Source organism: Geotrypetes seraphini, chromosome 1 (assembly GCF_902459505.1).
Source record: "Geotrypetes seraphini chromosome 1, aGeoSer1.1, whole genome shotgun sequence".
In the NCBI taxonomy this organism is placed as follows: Eukaryota; Metazoa; Chordata; class Amphibia; order Gymnophiona; family Dermophiidae; genus Geotrypetes; species Geotrypetes seraphini.
Window position 1 is genome coordinate 126,825,946 of NC_047084.1, and position 25,081 is coordinate 126,851,026.

A 25,081-nucleotide genomic window follows, 5' to 3' on the forward strand; every position below is an offset into this window, starting at 1 on the left:
GATTTCATTACACTTCCCCCTCCATATGTGCAGGTTCAGCACTCGCGACTTCAATAATTTGCGAGTTTTAGCCCCCTCCCAGACCTTACCAGAACTTATCTTTTAAAGCAGGGCTGCTCAAGTCCGGTCCTCGAGATCTACTGACAGGCCAGGTTTTCAGGATATCCACAATGAATATGCATGAGAGAGAGATTTGCATATGAAGAAGGCAGTGCAGGCAAATCTCTCTTATGCGTATTCATTGTGGATATCCTGAAAATCTAGCCTGCCAGTAGATCTCAAGGACTGGATACTGGGACAAGATTAATGTGTGAAAGCTTGAAGCAGGGTGAGTACCAGGCTAAAGGTTAGCACAGCTTGTTACAACAGGGCCACAATAATTATCCCGTGCTAGTGTTACAACTCCCCATGGCTTCACCCTCCTTGCTTCCCTCGATTCACTAAGTACTTCCCCGGTGTTTCTTAGATTAATTTGTAGATATATAGCACTTACTTGTACCAGGAAAATGAGACATGTGTACCCAGACCAAGGCTGGAATATGTGTTAAGGTGAAAAGTAGAAAAACATTCTATCGTTCATTCTACGATGATTGAGAACCACAGCATCTGCATTAGACCTTGCTAGACCCAGTTATATATAGCACACAGACCATAGAGCATCTTCACAGCTAGAGTTGCCATCCAAATGACGTGTTGAGTGGTACTTAAGTTGGCAATTCTTAGAAGAATGCTGAGCGGAGTTGCCCTCTAAGCCCGACTCGACACATCACACATATGCATCAGTCGTTTGGATGGCGACTCTAGGTGTGAAGAACCTCTATGGTCGGTGTCCTGTATATGGCAAGAGAGATCAGGAGAGGCTGAGTGAGCTTTGACCGCAACTCCAGCAGTTGGAACTTAAGGATATTGCCAGGCAGACGTCTATGGTCTATGATTGGTCAAGGATTGGCTAAGCGGAAGACTTCAAAGGGTAATGGTTAACGGTACCCTCTCTAAAACATCAGAGGTGACCAGCGGAGTACCGCAGGGTTCAGTCCTGGGCCCACTCCTTTTCAACATATTCATAGGGGATCTGACTCAGGGGCTTCAGGGTAAAATAACATTATTTGCCGATGATGCTAAACTATGCAATACAGTAAGTGAATGTAATTTACAGGATAGTATGACACAGGACCTGCTTACATTGGAAAGATGGTCCTCGACCTGGCAACTGGGCTTCAATGCTGGGAAATGTAAGGTTATGCACCTCGGTAGCGGTAATCCATGCAGAAATTACACTTTGAATGGAGAAACTTTAACTTGTACTTCGGCGGAACGAGACCTAGGAGTAATCATCAGTGCAGACATGAAAACTGCCAATCAAGTGGAGAGGGCTTCATCTAAAGCAAGGCAAATGTTGGGATGTATCAGTAGAAGCTTTGTCAGCAAGAAGCCTGAAGTCATAATGCCATTGTACAGAACCATGGTGAGACCTCATCTGGAATACTGTGTACAATTTTGGAGACCTCATTACCGTAAAGATGTGCTCAGAATCGAGTCGGTTCAACGGATGGCCACCAGGAGGATCTTGGGTCTCAAAGGACTCTCATACGAGGAGAGACTAAACAAACTACAGCTCTACACTCTAGAAGAGCGTAGGGAGAGGGGAGACATGATTGAGACATTTAAATACATCACAGGACGTATCGAGGTGGAAGATGATATCTTCTTTCTCAGGGGACCCTCTGCCACCAGAGGGCATCCGCTCAAACTCAGGGGCGGGAAATTTCGTGGCGACATAAGGAAGTACTTCTTCACAGAAAGAGTGGTTGACCGTTGGAATGAGCTTCCAGCGCAGGTGATCGAGGCCAACAGCGTGCTGGACTTCAAGAATAAATGGGATACATATGTGGGATCCCTACGAGGGTCAGAGGAGGAAAGAGGGGATCCCTAAGAGAGTCAATCTGAATAAATAGTCACTAGGTATAGACTTAAGAGGAAGGGACAGTACGGTGGGCAGACTTGATGGGCTATAGCCCTTTTTCTGCCGTCATCTTCTATGTTTCTATGTTTATGTCAAAGAAAGACCAGGATCAAGCATTTCATACAACATTTGTTCTTGGTTTTTATCCATGAATTGCTAACAAATGTGAATGTTGCGAAGACTGGGTAGACCATTTGGGTCTTTATCTGCTGTCATTTATTGTATTACCTGGACTGTGTCTTCCAAAGTTGACCAGAGAAAAATGCCAATCTGAATCAATTCAATGGTATTACACTGCAGATCTGGACCTGACTGACGGTGACCTGACCCCCCGTTTCTGGTAACAAATGGAACAGGCCCAGCAGCTTACAAACTTGACTGACTTTGCTGAAGGGTTAGAGCTGCCGTCTTGCCTAGGCTCCAGACCAGGTTCATGAGGTCCTTTTTAGCTGGGTGATAGAAGCCCCATAAATATAAGTGGTATGTTTACCTCAACTATGAAAAGAACTCTTTACCTAACCAGTTGCTCTTGTGTTAGGTTTACAAAATTGTTTACACTGTCATTTTCCTATCTTTTAAAAGAGGAGTGAAAACTTTTCTGTTAAGATTTCTCCTTTCCAAAAATGACATTGGCTTCTCATTGAGGCTCAGATCCAATTCAAATGAGGTGGTTTAATGTTTGAAATTTTACTTGGTTTTGCCCTACTTTATCTAACTACTTTAATCGTTGTAATTCCTGGGATGTGTCTGGCTCTCTAAAGCTAATAGCGGGATAAAAAATGTAATTTGTGCTACAGAGGCTCCAGCGACACCTTCCATCCCTTCCCTTTGAATGTTTGAATGCATGCAGTGAACCTCAGTTGTACTTCAGAGCTCTGGCTTATACCATACTTACACAGCACAAAGGATCTAATTAATACCACACAAACACTGCCACAGAACAACACTGCTGAATTTTATTTATTTTTTGTTATTTTCATTTCGTACTTTGTAATTTGAAGTTTGAACTGTACAGGTTACAGCTGGCAACATGAAGAATTCTAGAGGTTGAGCTCCCATGGGAGCCGATCAGTAACGACTTGGAAAGACTGAGGGAGAGTTCGCTTCTTCTCTTCCTTGGCTGATGTTCACTCTTTCTTGAAGACCCTCTTAGCGTTTGTTCCTTCATAAGAGTATGACTAAAATAGAAACAAAGCAAAAGATGTTTAACTAACCAGTTCCCTGTTGCATCTATTTGCATATAACAGAGGCAGTGCATGTAAATGGGTCTCATGCATATTTATTGGGGAAGTTCTGAATACCCAACTGGGTCGCAACCCTTGAGGACTGAGCTTGCCCACCCAGCTTTCAGGATAACCCCAGTAGTTTGTAAGTCTTGTGCATAGGAGCTAACTTTTCAAAACGGTTGGGAGTGCTAAACTCAACCAAACTGAATACTAAACTAAAAGTAAACTAAACTAAAATTTAGTTTTATACACCAGGTCATCAAACAATTTGGAGCTCGACTCAGTTAACATTATGAATAGAGTAATACAAAAGAACAAGACAAAAGAAATCTGATTTGGAAGAAGTACAGTAATTAATTTCCAAAGTTTGGCAAACAAGACTATCTTCAGAGCCTTCCTGAAAGATATGAAGGGACCTAAGCTTCTCAGCGAGAGTGGCAAGTTATTCCAGAGCTCAGTCAGTTTGTAGGAGCAAGAATGGCTAAGTATTCTGATAGATCTGATTTTGCCATTAAAAGAAGGAAAGGGAAGTTTTAGTCTCCGAGAGCTTCTAAGTCGAACTATCAAAAAGAAGGAGATTAAATTGAATTGAACACTTTAATTCAAATACATATTGGAGATCTTTTTTCTCTTTATGTTCTGAGAGCTTCTAGCTAGATGAGATCCTCACACATTCCATTCCAAAGGGACAAGAGTGACAAGAGGCCATATAAGATCTTAAATGCAATACATATGCATTTGAATTAAATAAATTCTCAGATGGACTGGAAGCCAATGCAGTTCTCTAAGAAGAGGGGACACAAGGTCAAACTTGCGCTTACCAAAAATGAGTCTGGCAGCAGTATTCTGTATCAGCTGGAGTCTCTGAAGGCTAGCCTTAGATAAGCCCACATAGAATGAATTGCAATAGTCGAGACGTGCCAGGATGATTGATTGGACCAAGACAGAAAATACTGTTGGTAGAAGAACGGTCTAACTTTTCTTAAGATACGAAGACTAAAAAAACACTTTTTTGCAAGAGAGTTAATTTGATCCTTAAATGTGAGTGAAGAATCCGATGAGAACTCCTAGTACTAATGAGGAGAACTCGATTTTCAAAGATTCGCAGCAGAAGGAAGAGAATCTAATTGAGGGCCCAGCCAAAGAAGTTTTGTCTTATCAGTGCCCAGGACTGTAGTTTAGCAATACAGTGGTTAATAATGGATGACAAATTAACTAGATCTGGATCGACCTCAAGTAATATAAAAATGTCATTAGCGTACGTCAATAGTGTTTCATGAATATTCAGGTCATAGTATTTTAATATACTCATATAGATGTTGAATAAGATTGGAGACAGTGGAGAACCCTGGGGCACACCCCAGGGGGCCCTTCAGGATTTTGAAGTAGATCCCTCCATATTAACTGAGTAGGAACGATACGATAGAAATTTAGAAAACCTTTCAATGACAGTCTGATCAAGACCAATTTCAGAGAGCAAGAAACGCAAGACGTTGTGATTAACAACATCAAAAGCGGCAGATAAATCAAATTGAAGCAGAATAGTGTATTCCTTACATAATTGCAATTGTTGAGTTTTTGAGAGCAGAGAGAACAGGAGTGTTTCCATACTAAAGTTTGAACGGAAACCGTGCTGGAAAGGTTGGAGGATAGAAAATTTCTCCAAGTGATTTGAAAGTTGGGAAGCAAGAATTGATCAGAGTAAGGAGTTTGCTCAATATTGGGGGTGCTCAGAGCTGGCTCCTCTGGTCTTGTGCTTTGATATTTCCTGTGGAATCAATGGAGGAAGTGCATGAGAGATTCTGAACCACTTTACAAAAGGCAGCGGTGCAAGGGGTAAGGACTGTAATCTCAATTCTGAGCTGCCAAACAAATTCAGTTTGTGGAATATCAAGGCAAGGATATCCCAGCTGCCAGCCATAGAAGTTCGGCCACTTGTAGTATCAGGGTCTTATCCAGAAGTCTGGTTAGATGAGTGTTTAGATCCCAAAGATTTGAAAGCTTGGTATGGGGCTACCAGCTGCCAAAACGAATAAGGGAAAGCGATATTCATAGAACAGTTTTGAAGTGGTAGAGGATCTGTGTAGGGTTGGAGGGTTGGAGGGTTGGAGTAAAGGGACAATACTCTGACTGGCAGGGAGTCACGAGCGGTGTGCCACAGGGATCGGTGCTGGGGCCGTTACTCTTCAACATATTTATCAATGACCTGGAAAAGGAGGCAAAGTGCGAGGTTATAAAATTTGCAGACGATACCAAACTGTGCGGCAGAGTTAGGTCCAGGGAGGAGTGTGAGGACCTACAAAGGGACCTGGACAAGCTGGAAGACTGGGCAAACAAATGGCAAATGCGATTTAACGTGGAAAAATGCAAGGTCATGCATATAGGGAAAAAGAACCCGTTGTTCGACTACAAATTGGGGGGGGGCATCGTTGGGAGACAGCAGTCTTGAGAGAGACTTGGGTGTGCTGGTGGATGCATCACTGAAGCCATCTGCACAGTGCGCAGCAGCCTCGAAAAAAGCCAACAGGATGCTGGGCATCATAAAGAGGGGCATAACAACCAGGACGCGGGAAGTCATCATGCCATTGTATCGAGCGATGGTGCGTCCGCATCTGGAATACTGCGTTCAATATTGGTTGCCGTACCTCAAGAAGGACATGGCGGTACTTGAGAGAGTCCAAAGGAGAGCAACGAAACTGGTAAGAGGGCTGGAACACTGCCCATACGCCGAGAGGTTGGATAGGCTGGGGCTCTTCTCTCTGGAAAAGAGGAGGCTCAGGGGAGATATGATAGAGACCTTCAAGATCATGAGGGGCATAGAGAGGGTGGATAGGGACAGATTCTTCAGGCTGAAGGGGTCAACAGGCACGAGGGGGCATTCGGAGAAACTGAAGGGAGATAGGTTCAGAACAAATGCAAGGAAGTTTTTTTTCACCCAAAGGGTCGTGGACACTTGGAATGCGCTACCGGAGGAAGTGATAAGGCAGAATACGGTACAAGGGTTCAAACAGGGATTGGACGGATTCCTGAGGGATAGGGGGATCGTGGGATACTGAGAGAGGTTCTGGGATGTAACACAGGTATAGAAAGCTAAACAGGAAATAAGTATAGAAATCCAACCAGGTCGTGGATGTGCAAGACCGGAGGGTTAGGACTTCGATGGGAAGATAGGACTCAATGGGAAACCAAGGTGGCAAGGGGGCCCCTTCTGGTGACTCAGACAGGCCGTGACCTGTTCGGGCCGCCGCGGGAGCGGACTGCTGGGCGGGATGGACCTATGGTCTGACCCGGCGGAGGCACTGCTTATGTTCTTATGTTCTTATGTGTGTGGAAGGGGGAAGGGTGCTAAATCCTGGGATAAGCTGAGGAGAGGAGAGAGCACTCATCTCTCATGTTGCACTCAGTTCTAGGAGGAACCTCATGCCTACAACTTATGGGCCGTCTTTGCAATGACATAAGTGTCATTGTGCATTCTCCAATTATTATTGTTTGGCGTTTCACCGCCACTACACATGGCCACATATATGTACACACTCTTGGGAAAAGGGCTGCCCTCTTTCCAGTGTGCTTTATTTTTGGCAAACAAGACAGCCATACAAAAATTGCTATAAAACGCAGAACAAAGCTTCTGTGGCTGCCAACTCCTAGTGGGCAGAGGAACTGTGTGGTGCCAAGGCCCATGTTCTCTTCACACACGTCCACGTTGCCTAATTTACCTCCCCCCCACGTTCAGTTTCACAATTTTTCTGCCCAAAGTCACTTAATATTCTAATCCATTCTTTGGTGATTTCTAAAATTGATTACTGCAATGCCCTATTCAAGGGAATAGCCCAAAATGAAATCAAACGTTTACAGATCATTCAAAACGCTTCTATTAAACTTCTATCAAAAGCCAGGAAGTTTGAACACGTGACACCTCTCCTTAAAAAAGCACACTGGCTTCCGGTAGCTCACTGGATAACTTATAAACTAAGTTTGCTTACACTCAAATCCTTACTTTATAAAACTCCTGCCTTTATTTATAAACTACTGATTCCCTACACCTCAAATAGATTATTGAGATCGAATGAACAGCATTTATTGATGATTCCTTCATTAAAAATTATTAATACACGGTGGCAATTCATTTTTTCAGTCACAGCCCCTCAAACATGGAACTCACTCCCTATTTACTTAAGGGAAGAAAGCAACTTGGATAAATTTAAGAGCAAATTGAAAAGCTTTCTTTTTAAGGATGCATTTAATAATTAGTAAGCCTGTCTTGTGGCCAGATTTTAACTTCACTGTATAGCTTATTTGAAGTACACTGATTTTTCCTTCCCTTGAACGTCTTATTTACTATCAAACAATTTGTATTTCTTTCCCCTTCATCTCCTTGTGTTTCATGGGTCTGTAGCGTTACTCATTAGTCTTGCAAGACTTAGTTTTGTCATTTGTTGTATTGTTCCCTAAATTTTGTAATTTTAGTAATATGTACATCGCTTAGAATTCTGATTAAGCGATCAATCAAATCTTTATTAAACTTGAACTTGAAACTTGTCCTGGACCTGATGGGCCGCTGCATGAGCAGACTGCTGGGCACGATGGACCTCTGGTCTGACCCAGCAGAGGCACTGCTTATGTTCTTATGTTCTTAACTGAAATGGGCTTGTGTGAAGTGGACTGGCTCTGGACACATTAACAGCGCAACTCGGATGTTCTTTATTCTGGCTTGGGATTTATTAACCGCATTTTTCATGAAGAGATTCAGGTACTCAAGTAATTTGCAAGATCTATGGACCTTCTCCAGCTTTCATCAGCATTTAACTCAAACAAACGCTCTGGAACTTTCTGGGAAAAGAGAAATCAGAGGCTTACCTGTATAAGCTCACCCCCGACAATTTCTCGTGTTGTGTTCAATACTTTGCCGTTATCTTTCCGAGTAAACACACCTACCATCTTATCTTTTTCTAGATTCCAAGTACCCTAAAACCAGATGGAACATGATATGAAAAGCTGAAGGGGAGAGAAGTCACCAGTCCGACACAGGAGACATATGCAATATAAGCTTATCTGGACGGCTACAAGAGGGGAACCATTTCTACTAATTGACCAGATAATTGAGGTTTTTGTGCATATTTTCATGGCCTTTTGTAAAACATACAACAAAGCAGTTTATGTAAAGTTTAAAGTTTTACAATTTAAAAAAAGACACAGAGAAAGGAACACATAGATTAAAATTAGATGCTTTTACTGCTAATCTCTGGTTCCTTGCTTAGGATTACAGAATAAATCAGAGTGTTAGCATTTAACTCTGCTAAGATACCTGAACTCAAAGATCATAAAATGAGACTTGGTAATGGCTAAACAAGTCCCATCCGCCCCTTTGGTATTCCAGAGGCGATTCGAGCTCAAGCCACACTTAATAGAGCCTAAGCTTTACCACAGCTCGGACCAAATCCTCTCCTCCTCTGGAGGTTTCCCGAAATCCACAGAGCAACAAGGACATTCAGGAGCAAGTCAGCTTCTCGAGGACCATCCCAGTCTTTCCACCCCTTTGCAAATACAGGGATCATTGCAGTAAGCATGCATCAGAGTCATGTACCAACACTTAGCCCGCAGCTTCTTAATTCAAGCCTAATGTTTATGTTGATTAAGATTTTTGATATATCACTCCCGCATTTTACTGACCTAAGCGGTTTACAACGTAACAATTGAATACTGAAAGGAAATCCATTAAACATATTCAGATAAGAAATTCTCATGAGCGTCTGAGCATTGACCATGGTAAAAACATCTACCGTGGCTTTGTAAAAGGAGACCTAAGTGCATTTCATTGCTGTTCAGCACCATGATCTGGACAGCTCCTGCGAGACCAATGGGCAAATCGCATGAAATTTATAGCACTTTTAGATCTCTGTTCATAAAAGGCAGTTACCATAATAAAAACAGATCTAGACGGCAAGCACATTCTCCCTAGCTGATCTGACACTTCCCTGGTAAGTCTATGGAGAACAGTGTTTGCTGCTCCAATTTCTCTCTCCTCAGCAATAAACTCTTACAATCATAATGCAAAATAGGTCCCCAGTGCTATGCGGAAATAGCTTGCAAAATGACCTGGGTGAAAACAAAAGCACTCTGCTGCTGTAAACGTCTCCGTGCAGGAGACATGAAAGTCCAACAGCCTGCTGGACTCTACATCTCATTGTCTCCATCCCAAAACGAATCCCTGGCGGTCTGGTGGACCTTCTCCTGTGGGCACTTCACCCCTTCCCGCCAGACCTTTAAGATGGCAGAGGCAGTAGTGAATGGGCGTCACTCCTGCCTCCCGCCATCTTGAAAAATGGCAGCACATCCCAGAATGCACCATATACCCAGGCGGTTGCTGACTCAGATGTTGGGGAGGAATGGGGGCATGGCAGGGCAATGTAAAGTCCTGGAGGTGGGGGAGGGTGACACAGATGTCAGCATTAAATCAACGAGTCATCGACTGCCTATGACTGCAACAATAGAGAGACTTAGAAAGTGATGCAAAATGTACACAAACACAACACATATATTTTATTTATTTAAAAACTTATACCCCGCTTAAATCTAAGCAGTTCACAAGATATAGACATAGTTTTTTTTCTAATCATGTTTAATAAATTTCAATAAAATAAGCAAATACAAAAATGCAACACAGAAGAAAATCGTCATACACAAGAGTCAAAATGCAAAGATAATGACACAGTTGTCAACAAGTAGAGCATCTTTCCATCCCTTCACCCACCCCTCTCCCTCCCACCCCAGGAATGTGAAGGAAAGAACCATAAAAGCTCAAGTCAGGGGCAACCAAGTAAGATACGGCTGCGTGCAGGTAGAGTCAGGGTATCCAAAGAGGGCTGCCAAATAGTAAGCAATACTCGTCCCTGTTTAATATCCCAATCAGACAAATGCATGGTTTCCATATTCAAGAGGTGAAGCATACGTGAGCGCCAGTGGCTATAGGTAGGGCGTAAAAAGAAGGTATGAAAAAGAAGAACTTTCATACCTGAGAGAATAATCCTTTGAAGAAAGCCTTTAAGATCTCTAGGTACATGACGCTGAAGGTCAAAGAGCCAAAAAAGACTATAGCTATTTCAGTGCCATCTGGTTTGCCACATACTGCTGACACTGGAGAAGATAGCAAACCAGAAAGTTTGCATTCAGATTTGGACCCAACATTGGCCTCCTATTACCATCCAGTTGCTAATATACCATTGTTAACAAAGATTTTGGAATCTATTGTTTCAAGACAACATTCTGATTATTTGGAGGAATTTTCCATTCTCCTTCCATTCTAACATGGATTCCGTCCACATCATAGTCCTGAGACTCTTCTCATTTCATTAGTAGCAAAAGCTCAGAATTTTTTGGTTCATGGTCGATGTGCTATTTTGTTGCAATTTGATCTTTTTGCAGCCTTCGATGTTGTTGATCATGATATTTTAATACAATTATTGATCGATATTGGCTTGGATCATAGAGTTCTGAATTGGTTTAATGGTTTCTTGAAATTACAATCTTATCAAGTACATGCTGAGGGTAAATTCTCTCCATCTTGGTCTCCTGTTTGTGGGGTACCTCAAGGGTCTCTTCTGTCCCCCATATTATTTTATATATATATATATAACGACTTTAAAATATCTGAATTTATCTACATCAGAATCAATTTTTACTTGATGGATCAGAAACTGGTTGGCAGGTAGGAAACAAAGGGTAGGAGTGAAGGGCCACTACTCGGACTGGAGGAGGGTCACGAGTGGTGATCCGCAGGGCTCGGTGCTCGGGCCGCTGTTATTTAATATATTCATAAATGATCTAGAAACAGGGACGAAGTGTGAGATAATAAAATTTGCGGACGACACCAAACTATTTAGTGGAGCTCGGACAAAGGAGGACTGCGAAAAATTGCAAAGGGACTTGGACAAATTAGGGGAATGGGCAGAGAGATGGCAGATGAATTTAATGTTGAGAAGTGTAAAGTATTGCATGTGGGAATCAGAAACCCGAGGCACAGCTATACGATGGGAGGGATGTTATTGAATGAGAGTACCCAAGAAAGGGACTTGGGGGTAATGGTGGACATGACAATGAAGCCGACGGCACAGTGCACAGCGGCCGCTAAGAGAGCGAATAGAATGCTAGGTATAATCAAGAAGGGTATTACAACAAGAACGAAAGAAGTTATCCTGCCGCTGTACCGGGCAATGGTGCGTCCGCATCTTGAGTACTGCGTCCAGTATTGGTCACCATACCTTAAGAAGGATATGGCGTTACTCGAGAGAGTTCAGAGGAGAGCGACACGACTGATTAAGGGGATGGAAAGCCTTTCATACGCTGAGAGATTGGAGTAACTGGGTCTCTTTTCCCTGGAGAAGAGAAGACTTAGAGGGGATATGATAGAGACTTACAAGATCATGAAGGGCATAGAGGGAGTAGAGAGGGACAGATTCTTCAAACTTTCAGAAAATAAAAAAACAAGAGGGCATTCGGAAAAGTTGAAAGGGGACAGATTCAAAACAAATGCTAGGAAGTTCTTCTTTACCCAACGTGTGGTGGACACCTGGAATGCGCTTCCAGAGGACGTTATAGGGCAGCGAACGGTACTGGGGTTTAAGAAAGGATTGGACAATTTCCTGCTGGAAAAGGGGATAGAGGGGTATAGATAAAAGATTACTGCACAGGTCCTGGACCTGATGGGCTGCTGCTTGAGCGGACTGCTGGGCGCGATGGACCTCAGGTCTGACCCAGCGGAGGCATTTCTTATGTTCTTATAGTAGGAGCATACACTACTAGTAGGCTAAAACTGAATGCACTGAGAGCCACCTTCAGAAGCATAATTATTCTTGGTAAGCAGTTTAGTTTGTGACTGTATATGCATGCTAATAAGCACTGCTACCCCACCCTTCTTGCAATTAGTAGAAGAACAGTAAACCTCTCCCACCCATCCAGTTTTCAATTTCATAGGTTCCACATCAGACAATTTGGTTTCCTGTAAATAGGCAATGTCCACCTCATGGCGGTGCAAATAAGAGAGTAATTTAGCCCGTTTATTAGAAGATTTCACACCTGACACATTCCAAGTCGCCACTCTCAGTGATGAAGGAGATTTAACCCTAATCATCCCAGATACAGAAAAGATCAAGGTGCAAGGAAACATTCAAAGAACACCCGGGTGCTCAGCCTTCATCACGGCTATGCATTAGCTCAGCAGCTAAGCCCAATAAGTGTGACACGGTGCATAGCCCCAGAGAAGCAAAACTAGGCTTTCCCTCACATTCCCATCATACCCACCCGCCCCCATACCCTCCCCAAATACTCCCGCCCCCCATCCTCATCTTATAACCCTCCTGCTACCAAACCCACCAATCTTTTCCAGCAGCTCTGAAGAACCGGAGGAAAAAATGGAGAAACCATGTGAAAAAAATAGCCAAAGAGAGACCCCCCCCCCTGATCTACAGATCAGTAATTCAAAATGAACATTAGTGGAAGTTCCATGCTACAAAGGACACAGGCCAAAGGGGGCTGCCTCCATAAGGGTATACAAAATGCAGAACCAGTGCGGGTATTAAGCGGCTAAGCACTGGATGTCAGTTGCCCCAAACAAGGCAGCCAAAACAAAGTGCAGGTAGAAAGTCCAGGTCAAATCCACAGCATCAGAATCCAGCTCAGACAATAGAGGCTATGGCAAAGATGCAAGCAAGGTGCGTGCCTCATCCACAGCTGCCCTCAATATTCACCCTCAGTTGGGCTGGATAGAGAAGCATGAAGCGCATCTTGCGTTCCACCAGACTGGTGCAAATTTTGTGATAAGCCCGGCGGTGATCAGATAGTGCCTGGGAGTAGTCCTGGAAGATCTATCTGAATGGACACATTTTCATAATGAAGATCCGCACGCTTCATCTTAGAGCGGTGTAAAATCTCTGCTTTCTGCTTGTAACTGTGAAACTTGGAAATGACTGGTCGGAGCCCAGCTCCCCCATCACGCTTTCAGCCCAAATGGTGAGCACGTTCAATCTGGTACGGTCTACCATCCTCAGGTGGAGGAAAATGTTCAGTGAGCCAGTCCTCTGAGATTGATGGGAGCTGGGCACCAGAAAGAGTCTCTGGAAATCCCACAAAGCGAAGATTATCAGGCTGTGATCTATTTTCCAGATTGTCGATCTTTTCCATGGCATCTCGGACCTGTTGCTGAAATTGGGCAACGTCAGATTGAGAAGTTTGAGATAAGTCCTCCAGGTCCGAGACTCGCACCAATATCAATACAATATCAGAACATACTCCAAGAAGAGAGGCGAGTTGCTCCGTAATAAATTGAAAACGCGGGTCCAAAGCTCCCACCACTGCAGCAGTGATATCATCTTTTAAGGTAGACAAAGTATTACCCAGTTTTTGAGAGAAGCTAGGAGCCATCTTATCTTCTGCAGCCTTCATGTGCGCAGATTTGTCCTTTTTTAGAAATTCTTGACAACCTCAATTCTGAAAATTTAATTCTATATTTGTCCATAGAGTGAAGAAACACACTGCTGTGATGACGAAAATGATCAAAGGCGAAGAGACTGCAAGATGATGGGGGATTTCAGGGGCCTTCTAGGCAGTGCCAGGCGGACACGTCCTGCTCTGCTCAAGGCATCATGTGGTTTCACATATACACAGTTTGTAAAAACAATACAACAAATAATTAAAAGAAGAAAAAAAAACCCCAACTCCATCACTTCATTACAAAATTAACAAAAATAAGAACTGGAACATAAGGTGATATTTTCACCTCTGAAAGTTAGTCAAAAATGTTAGTCCAATGAAAGGTATCACCTTTTTTTTCTAATTTAATTTAATTTGAATTTAAACTGGACTAACTTCACCCGAGGAATTTACCTTTGCTGTCTGCCATTTAATTTTTCTAATCGTGTTGGTTCCAATCTCGTTACTTTTTCCCGTCTTTTCAGGATCTGTTTGTTCTTTACTCATCCTCTTCACTTCTACAACATCCATCTCAGACATCAATCTTTTCCTTTCTGCCTCGGTCCATTCTGATTTCATTCATTCTTAAGAGCCAGTCTTCGATCTCACACTTTTCACTGCATCTGCTTACGACTTCCAATATCTTGCCCTCACCCAGGCCCTCCCATTCCCCTCGCTTGCAGCATTCTTCCCTCTGTCTCTCTCCCTGCCCTACAGCATCTCCTCTTCTGCCTCATCAAGCGTTACCCTTCCTCTCTCTTTCTTTTCCCCCATCCAGTGTTACAATGTCTGTCTTCTCCCCTAGACAGCTTTACCCCCACCTATTTCTGCCTCTTCTCCATCATTACCCCATTCTGTCTCTGCATGGCTCTTCTCAATCACTACCTCATTCTCATTCTCTGTCTTCTCCATTATCTCGGGCTGTCTGTATGTCTCTCTGCCATCATTACCCACTCTCTCTGTGACTCTTCCCCATCTTTCTGGGTGCCTCCAATGGCCATTATTACTGCTGCTGACAATCTTGAAGAACAACAGACCATGCTGTGGTTGCAGTGAGAATTGGGAGAGAGAGGAAGTTGATAGCTGGGACTGGGGAGGGCTATCTTTTTTCAATAAAAAATGTGGTGACACAGAGGCAGGACTGTCTATCCTACTTTGCCTCTTAAATTCTTGGTGGGGGGAGGGGGGCGCAGGGAGGCTGTAGGAGAGAAGCTAGTCCACAGACCTTCAGTAGCCAGCGATCACTGATGACACTGCAGAGGGAAGCCCTAGCGGGGCAGGCCACAAGCAGCCCATTCACATCGCTGCCTCTTTAAGGCTAGCCCCCACTGCTGCTGCTGTTTTAGGAGGCCTGGAGGCAGTGGGGTACCTAGCATATGTGACACCCAGGGCCCATCATTTTTTGACAACCCTCCCTATCTGTATGAAAAACATGATTTTTAGTAACAATCCACATGTCACACTTGAGCACCTAGAAAAACGCAGCATTTTACATACTGCAGTAAGCAATAAAACATTGTAAAACTAAACAAGCCAGACTAGTACAGATCAATCCTGCACAGTCAATCCTAACAGAAAACCATGTCTTTCGAACACACAGAACACCGAAAACACCTTCGCCTAGTATGGAATATGTCATCACAAACTAGCCCCTCCCCCTTTTACAAAACTGTAATGTGGATTTTAGCCACGGTGGTAACAGCTCTAACGCTCATAGAATTCTGAGCATCAGAGCTGCTACCACCACGGCTGGCGCTAAAAAACGCTCCACAGTTTTGTAAAAGGGGGGATAAAATAGAAATACATAGACAAAGGTTAAATTGAACCAGCAAGAAGCTGAGCTCTGCATACAATGCAACACCACAGAAACAGTGACGCATGTATCCTAATATTGTGCAAAATTTAAAGACAACAGATGTAAATTTGAAAAAAACCAGAGAAACATGATGCCAGGTAAAGGTCAAATGGCCCAACTCGTCTGCTATCCGCAGTAACCATTATCTCTTCCTCTCTCTAAGAGATCCTCACTTTATAAATGAACATATTATTGCAGGCCACGGCAGTTACAGCTCTGGCGCTCAAAGAATTTCTATGAGCGTTGAGTTAATATCCTCATGCCTGGTGATAAAAAAGCCTAAAGCAGGCTCATAAAAGGGAGCCAAAGAGGGTGGGGGGGGGGGAGAAATAAAAGAAAAATGTAAAATAGGATAATACCATTTGAGTGGACTAATATATTTTTCAATTAGCTTTCAGAGGCCAGAACCTCTTTTCTCAGGTCAGTAAAGTATAGTGCTGTTACAGCAGGGGTGTCGAACTCAATCAGAGAAGGGGCCAAAATCTAAAATCCAGCCTAAATCGCGGGCCGAATGGTTTACTGAACAGTCATAAACTGACAATGTTAACCAGAAATGTGAATTTAAAATGAGTGGAACAATCTTTTCCTTAACAGTGCTGTTAACCAACTCACATGCTATCAAGCAAAACAGTAATATTGGAATGTACCTAAAATGCTCATTGTTTTGTTTTCTGGCTAGATGTCTGACACCGTTTTCCCCGTATCAATGAGTCAATGTTCGGTTTTATTTCTTGGGCTGTAGCAACCCGCAAAACAGCATGGAGGTTGTCATCGGTAATGCGTGATCTGTGCTTGTTTTTGTTCAGATTCATTATTGAAAACATCTGTTCACAAAGATAGGTGCTCCCGAACATGGATAGGATACGGGCAGCATGAAGTCGGAGCTCTGGCATTGAGTCAGGGGGCAGTAGAGGGTAGAAGTCCTCAATTTCAACATCCTGAAACTTTGATTTCAGGCCACTGTCAGACTGAAGCTCGATTATCTCCATCTGAAGGTGATGGGGCACATTGTTGACATCAACTGTAAAAGGATTGGCAAAGATGTCAAAGCCTGAGTGCTGTGTTCTAAAGTCAGAGAAGCGCCGCTCAAATTCACTTAGTAAACGGCTAACTTTGGTAGCCAGCCGACTGCAAGGAAAAGTACCAGAAATAGTGGTTGAGATACTCAAACAAACGGGAAAGTGGGCAAGATTGTCCTGTTCCAGTTGGGACTTCCATAGTTGAAGTTTACGCTGGAATGCTGTGATCATGTCAGACATCTTCGTGATGACTTGTTTGCGTCTCTGCAGCTTCAGATTCAGTTGGGCGAGATGCTCGCATATGTCACACATCATAGCAAAATCACATAGCCAGGCGGGATCTGACAGTTCAGGCAAGGGCTTTCCTTTACTTTCCATGAAAAGAGCAATTTGTTCTCTGAGCTCAAAAAATCTTTTGAGGACTGCGCTCTTGCTCAGCCATCTTACTTCTGTGTGGTATGGCACGTCTCCATGCTCTGCACACACCTCCTGTAAAAACTGCTGGAACTGGCGATGATTCAGGCCACGTGCCCTTATAAAGTTAATAGTTTTAATGACTGTGGTCATTATGTCATTCATGTTCAGAACTTTTCCACACATAGCCTCTTGGTGGATAATGCAATGATAAGTAATCAAGGGTGTGTGGCAGTGACTTTTTTGCATTCTTTCCTTCATTAGTCCAACCAAGCCTTTCTTTTCTCCGCACATTGAAGGTGCACCATCGGTAGTTAGCCCCACCAACTTTTCCCAGGGTAATTTAAAATTATTTATAGATTTCTCCACAGCCTCAAATATATCTCTACCAGTCGTCGTCCCATGCATGGTAGCTACATCCAAAAGTTCCTCAGTGACAGAGAGGTCGGTCTTCGTAGCACGTATAAAGATGGACAGCTGCGCTGTATCAGTGTTGTCTGTGCTTTCATCGATAGCAAGTGAAAAAGCGAGATAACTGCATGCCTGTTCGGCCAGCTGTGATGATAGATTTCCTGAGAGTTCTTGAACTCTGTCTGCAATGGTGTTTCTTGACAAACTGACAGTTTGAAAACTCTGTATCTGGTCTGGGCATACTTTCTCACACACTTTTAGCATGCATTGCTTCAAAAAGGCACCCTCTGAAAAACACCTTGAAGTACGGGCAATTTCTTCAGCCACTATAAAGCTTGCTTTCACTGCAGCATCATTTTTCGCTGTAGCCTTTGTAAACATTTGCTGCTGTGATTGTAGTTTGCCTTTTAGTTCTTTAACAATTTTATGCTTTTCTTCCAAAGTATATTTGCCATACTTAACATTATGTTTGGTGTCAAAATGACGACGTATATTGTACTCTTTCATCACCGACACTGTCTCATAACACAATATACACACTGGTTTGCCCTCACTAAGCACAAACATGTATTCATTTTCCCATTTGTCATTAAATTGTCTGCCTTCACCGTCAACTTTTCTTTTCCTGGACATTTTGGGATCAATATTGGCAGTAAAAGATGTAGTTTATTGGAAATCTGCGTTAGAATGAAAAAGTCAGTCAATAAATGCCTGGCTGGGTACAGATAGCAGATTCTGTTGCGATTTTTATGCCTACACTTTATGCCAGGAACTGGCAGCATCTGCTGTGTATTTTTTTTACATAGTTCTCCCCCCCCGATGTCCGATTCACCCCAAGCAGGACCGCTCGCACGCACCTGCACCCTCACCCTCACCCCGAAGGACCGCCGACTCCCCGACTCCCAACACGATCGGGGCAAAAAGGAGCCCAAGCCCTCTTGCCCCGCCGATTCCCCAACTCCCCGACAATATCGGGCCAGGAGGGAGCCCAAGTCCTCCTGGCCCTGGTGACCCCCCCCCCGCTAGTTGTTCGGGCCAGGAGGGAGCCCAAACCCTCCTGACCACGGCGACCCCCTACCCCCACCTCGCACTACATTACGGGCAGGAGGGAACCCAGGCCCTCCTGCCCTCGACGCAAACCCCCCTCCCCCCATTGACCGCCCCCCCAAGAACCTCCAACCCCCATGGCCGATCCCCACGACACCCCCACCCCCTTTCCCTGTACCTTTCTGTAGTTGGCCGGACAGACCGGAGCCAAACCCGCCTGTCCGGCAGGCAGCCAACGACGGAATGAGGCCGGATTGGCCCATCCGTCTCAAAGCTCCGCCTACTGGTGGGACCTAAGGCTCCCGGGTCTATTCTGATTGGCCCAGGCGCCTTAGGCCCCACCAGTAGGCGGAGCTTTGAGATGGATGGGCCAATCCGGCCTCATTCCGTCGTTGGCTGCCTGCCGGACAGGCGGGTTTGGCTCCCGTCTGTCCGGCCAACTACAGAAAGGTACGGGGAAGGGGGGTGGGGGTGTCGTGGGGGTCGGCCAGGGGGGTCGCGGGTCGGCTGGGGGGGGCGGTCGGAGGTTCTTGGGGGGCGGTCGATGGGGGGAGATAGATAGCAAGTACGGCCGGCGAGATCACAAGCCTCCTATGTCACCGCGCGTCATTGTGATGGAACGCAGCGGCGTGCAGTGATGACAGCGCGGTGCGGGCCACATTGCAAGGCCTGGCGGGCCGGATTTGGCCTGTGGGCCTTGTGTTTGACACATGTGTGTTACAGTATCCTGTCCTGACCTGAGGAAAGGGCTTTTGGTCTCTGAATTAGTCAAAAATTTATTACAATTAGTCCAATAAAAGGATCATCTTATTTCCATTTTCTATTTATAAATATTTATCAACACAGCTACAATACTACTTTATCTTAAAGCAAAAAAAATAAATAGAAAATGTTTTCTACCTTTGTCTTCTCTGATTTCTGCTTTCCTCGTCTTCTTGTCACTCTCTTCCTTCCATCCACTGTCTGCCTTCTCTTTGCCCCTTCTATATGGCATCTTCTCTCCTTCCACAAACTGTCTGCCTCCCCCTTTCATCTCTCCCTTCACCCTTATTGGTCTGGCATCCATCTTTTTCCCTTCCCTCTCCTCCTCCATTGATCAGGCATCTATCTCCTCTCCTTCCCTTCCCTCTCCCACACTGCCCATGGTCTAGCATTTCACTGTCTCCTCTCCCTTCCCTTTAATTTTCTTCCCTCATCTTCCTTCTCAATTTATTGCATCTGTCTAGATCAGGGGTCTGCAACCTTTAAGACATAAAGAGCCACTTGGACCCGTTTTCGAAAAGAAAAAAAACTTGGAGCCGCAAAACCATTATAAAACAAATCTAACACTGCGGGGCCGCCGGACCAATCAGCAAGCAAGGCTTTCATCTGTGTATGTGCTGAGCTCACTGTTCAGCATGGCTATTTCCCGCCGCGACGCCGGACTTGTAAGCTGCATGCCTGCATCGCCAGAATTTAGGTAGGCTGTTTTCATCCCCGTGGGAGTCCCGTGGGCCAGGGGGCGTCCACACTACCGGAGCCGCAGCAAAGGTGAAAAAGAGCCGCATGCAGCTCTGGAGCCGCGGGTTGCCGACCCCCGGTCTAGATTAAGTTCTTACTACCCTGTCATCAATTTCCCTGTTCACTGTCTACCTACTACAGCTTGCCACCTCTTTCCCTCATCCCCTCCAGTATTTCACTAACCCAATCTTCTTCCCCCCCATCATGTGCCCTCTTTTTATTTATCTCTTTCTTCCATCATGTGCCTTCTTTCTCTACCCTTTCCATCCAGCATCTTCTCCTCTGTCCACTTCCATCCAGCATCTGCGCCCTCTCTCCACTTCTTTCCTCCATCTGCTTCCCTCTTTCTCTCTCTCCTCTTCTCTTCCACAAGCATCTGCCCCTCGTCTCTCCCTTCCCCCACTTCCACAGCATCTGCCCCCCTTCTTTCCCTCCAACCCTCCCCCCGTGCCTTCAGGTCTCCTAAAGTAGGCACGAGGGGGAAAGGTCAGTTCAGAAGTGCTGCAGTGCTTAGGCGCTCTTTGCAGCATCCTCTGGCTTTCCCCTGGCCTCCCGCTCTTACTTTTTAGATAATTATTGCAGCCTGCAGAGAGCATCACTGGTGCTATAGTGATCCTTGCAGGCTGCTGTCATCCTCAGTAGCATGTTCCCTCTGCCATGATGCCCTGACATCAGAGGAGGGGCGGGTCCATAGTAGAGGGAACGTGCAGCGAAGGCCAATGGCAACCTGCAAGGATCGCTACAGAACTGGTGATCCTCTCTGCAGGCTGTCATGTCAGGACAATAATTCCAGAAGATCTGGAGATTTGCAGCTTTCCCTCCCTTCTCAGCGGAATCATCAGCAGGTGTAGAGATGGGGGAGGGATGCAAGGGGTGGGGTGGGAGCAGTTTCTTGGTAGGGAAAAAGAGTCCCAGAGAGCTGGGGGAGCCTTTCACCACAGCATCTCGTGTCAGTGCGAAGCGCTGGACGTGTCCCAGTCCTTCTAGATCAGGAGGCCAGGGGGAAGCTGAAGGATGCTGCAAAGAATGGGGGAATATGCAGGCCTTCTGGGGGCAAGTTTCCAAGAGGGAGGGGAGCCCTGGTGTAGAAGTACATGGAGGGAGAGAGGGAAAGGGGGTTCAAAGAGATGTGCATATACCAGACTGGGCGGGGGGGACACAAATAATGGGTCTAAAAACAGAGGGGAGGGAAAGAGATGATGGACAATGGGATTTAGGGAGGGAAGGAACAAAAAGGGAGAGAAGTTGAACACAAGGGATGGTGTGTGTGTGTGGGGAGAGGTGATAGAGATACTGGATAGGAGGGTATTTGGGAAGAGAATGGGAGAGCTGGTAGATCCTTGGGTGGTCGAGAAGGAGGGAGAGATGCTGGATGAAAGGGTAGTTGAAAAAAGGAAAGATGGTGTATCTGGGGATGGTGGAGGTCCATTGCTGCAGCTGCTTGGATGGAGATGAAAAAAGGGAAGATGCAGACCTCCGGGGGAGGGAAGGGAAACAGAAGGGGATGACATAGATGGAAGATGGATGGTTAGCACCAAGAAAGAAGAAAACGACAAATGGGTGGAGACCCTGACAAGCGAGTTATCAGAAGACAACCAGAGCCGAGGACCAACAAGATTTGAATAATGACAAGACAACAAAAGGTAGAAAATATAATTTTATCTTCTGTTTTGTGATTACAATATGTCAGATTTGAAATGTGTATCCTGTCAGAGCTGGTGATAGACCGCAAACGTGAGCAAGGATTTAACAGAGAGAGGATAAGTTTTTTTATTTGTTTATTTTGTTTACACCACAGCGCCAGTGTGTTTAGGAGAAGGCAAAAGGGGGGTGAAGAGGCTATAAAATAAACCCACCAAATAAAACACCCAATTGGGCAGGAAAATCAAATCAAAAAATTGATTCAATAGGCTGAATCGAATCAAAATTTGTTTTTTACTGAATCGGGCAGCACTAATGTACACCATTTCCTCCCTCCTTCTTCCCTATGAATCCTAAACAGCATTTCTTCTATCACTGTTCTTTTCCCTACTCCTCCTATCCCTGTGCACCATCTCCTCCCTCTCTCTCCCCCTCCTTTATTCTGACATCTCTGTTTCCCTCTTCCTATAGTCTGGTATATTTTTTCTCTCCTTCCCATAGTTTGGCATCTCTATCCCTTCCTTCCTTTCCCTCCTTCCCCCTACTGTGGTCTGGCATCTCTCTCTCCCCCTTCTTGTGGTCTGACATCTCTCTCCTTCTATTACCCCTTGCCCTGATCTGGTATCACTTTCTTCTCCTTCCCGCAGTCTGGCATCTCTCTCACCTTCGTCCCTTCTCTCCTTCTCTCCCCATTCCCACGGTCCATTTCCCTCCTTCCCTCCCCTCCTTCCCATGGTCTGCTATCTCTCTCCTCTCAGTCTATGATATCTCTCTCTCCCCTCCTCCCCTTTCATCCCTGCTCTGCACCGTTGTCCACTATGTTTTTCTCTCTCTTCCTTCTGTTTCCAGCCTCACAAGTTCTTCCCCTTCCCCTCTTTCCCACCCCAGCCTCCCCATTCTACTTAAGAAGCTGGTCCACGTATCTTCCAGTCCTGGCATTTCCTCCCCTTTCTATTCAAGCTGGTCCAACGTTATCCTCACCTTCAGACTTGCAGACACATCCATTTTTGTTGCAAGGTCCACAGCCTCGGCAGCAATCCTCAAGCGCCACATGTGGCACCTTTCTATGCTTTCCTTCTACTGTGGTCAGTCCCCCAATTATGCCTGGATGAACCGTGGCCAAAGGAGAGCATGGAGAGGGGCTGCAAGTAGCTGCTGAGAATCGGTGTCGGAGACGGCAGCCTACTGTAACAAAAATGGATGTATCTGTAAGACCAGGAGAGGAAGACGTTGGACTGGCGCGAATAGAACGGGGTGGACATGCCGATCCACTAGGGGTCCCCCAGAGCCTCGGGACCCAGGGCAGCTGTCCTGTTTGTTCCCCCCCCAATTAGACTTGTTGTCCCTGGACTCTTACCTCAAGCTCTGTGCCGTCAGCCAGGGAATATTCAAATTGCACTCCGAGTGTGAAGTTGATGACTATGGAACGGAAAGTGCTCGATTCCGTGATGTTAAATTGGTTCCCATTCTGCTTAATTGTGATCTTCAGGTTGTCATGAGCCGCTAGCTTCCTCTTTACTGCATTCACACCTGCAAAAAGAAAGAAGTTTTACTTAGGCCCTGGGGGGAGTACTCTGTCAAAGTAAATACCAAACTCTTTCCAGATGAATGTGCAGGAAGCGAGCGCCTTAAACCCCCCCCCCCCCAATGTCTGGAAGGAAGACATAGGCTGGAGAAAAAAAGGAGGACGGATTGTGACATCTGGGTTTTACTTCCATTGAAAGCAACGGAGGCAAAGAGGACAGATTGAGACACCTGGGGGGAGAGGGGGAGGGGTTCTACCGAAAGCAATGGAAGTAAAACCCAGAAGTCTTAATCCGTCCTTCTTTTTTTATATGGTATTAGGGGGAAACTCAGCAGAGCATCAGTACATGCATGGAATTGTGGAATAAATGGAATGAACTGAAGGGTCTCAAGAAGCCTATATGAGGCAGAGCAGCCAAGTTATTCAGTCCAGAAGGGAAACTTTTTGGCCACTCCTGGATTTCTGCCAACCTCATCTTGGTGCATTATGGGACCTGCAGCACTGATTTCAATGGATAGAATCAGGGACTACAAATACCACACTGCTTTAGGATGTAATTTTAAAACCAGGACTGGGCAAACTGTCTCCCTTCTGGAATGGGTAGCCTGGTCCCCCTACAGATATGTCACCTAATACAAGCTTAGAAAAAGGTCTCAGTGATATAATATACCTCATCTCATCACAAGTTTACTTTAAGACGTATAACAGATTTGTTACCTATTCAGGGTAATGGAGATTTTTTGTTGTTTTTTTTTTTAATTTTTTATTTATCAAATTTTACATTTTATAAATCAAGTATCCACTTGTACAGAAAGTTGAAGAAAAGCAGGAAAATAATACTCATAGGTAAAATACATAATAATCAAATCAAATAAAAATAAATGTTTAGCTTAAATTCAGCTCAAGTCCTCTAAATTAGATCCAAGAAGGATGAGGCGGACATATTAACAAATGCTAACAAATATCAATTCAAATATTAGGAAAACAAAATCCCTTAGCTGAGGAAGGATATCATTTATTCAATTGCACCTCGCTTGATTTCCCTTCATCCAGTCGAGTTCCTGCCAGAAAGGCTGTCAACTGGAATGGCTCAAAGAATACATATTTCTTCATATGGTACTGTATTACACATTTACAAGGGTGTCGTAGGAAAAAAGTCCCTCCAAGAGATATAATATGTATACCCTAGAGGAAAGGAGAGACAGGGGAGATATGATTCAGACGTTCAAATACTTAAAGGGTATTAACGTAGAACAAAATCATTTCCAGAGAAAGGAAAATGGTAAAACCAGAGGACATAATTTGAGGTTGAGGGGTGGTAGATTCAGGGGCAATGTTAGGAAATTCTACTTTACGGAGAGGGTGGTGGATGCCTGGAATGCGTTCCCGAGAGAGGTGGTGGAGAGTAAAACTGTGACTGAGTTCAAAGAAGCGTGGGATGAACACAGAAGATTTAGAATCAGAAAATAATATTAAAGATTGAACTAGGCCAGTTACTGGGCAGACTTGTACGGTCTGTGTCTGTGTATGGCAGTATGGTGGAGGATGGGCAGGGGAGGGCTTCAATGGCTGGGAGGGTATAGATGGGCTGGAGTAAGTTTTAACAGAGATTTCGGCAGTTGGAACCCAAGCACAGTACCGGGTAAAGCTAAGAAGAAAAAAAAAAAAAATTTAAATTGAATCAGGTTGGGCAGACTGGATGGACCATTCGGGTCTTTATCTGCCGTCATCTACTATGTTACTATGTTACTATAACACCTGGCTTCATCAAAAGAAATTCTCGCCTTCTTCTCTGGGTTTCCCGTGCCAAATCTGGAAACATTAATATTTTATGTCCAAGAAATTCTTTCATTTTATTTCTAAAGTACAATCTAAGCAACCAGTTTTTATCTGGTGCAAGAGCCACCGTAAGAAGCAATGTTGCTGGAGATGCAAGCTCTCTATCCGAAAGTTCCAAGGTAATGGAGATTTTCAACCTGGTATGACATCTAGGATTTTTAGAAATTGGGGTTTTAA

At 44.7% G+C, this 25,081-nt stretch overlaps 1 protein-coding gene across 1 annotated transcript in view; it reads right to left on the minus strand.

The window, feature by feature from the left end:
• Positions 1-2,901: 2,901 nt before the first annotated feature.
• LOC117352676 (fatty acid-binding protein, intestinal-like) overlaps positions 2,902-25,081 on the minus strand; it is a 30,896-nt gene continuing 8,716 nt past the window's right edge. The window contains exons 2-4 of the mRNA XM_033929254.1: positions 22,898-23,070; positions 8,047-8,154; positions 2,902-3,141 (exon numbers count right to left, since the gene is read on the minus strand). Of these exons, the coding sequence (XP_033785145.1) occupies positions 3,091-3,141; positions 8,047-8,154; positions 22,898-23,070 (332 nt within the window). The 3' untranslated portion in view covers positions 2,902-3,090. The remainder of the gene's footprint in view (positions 3,142-8,046; positions 8,155-22,897; positions 23,071-25,081) is intronic.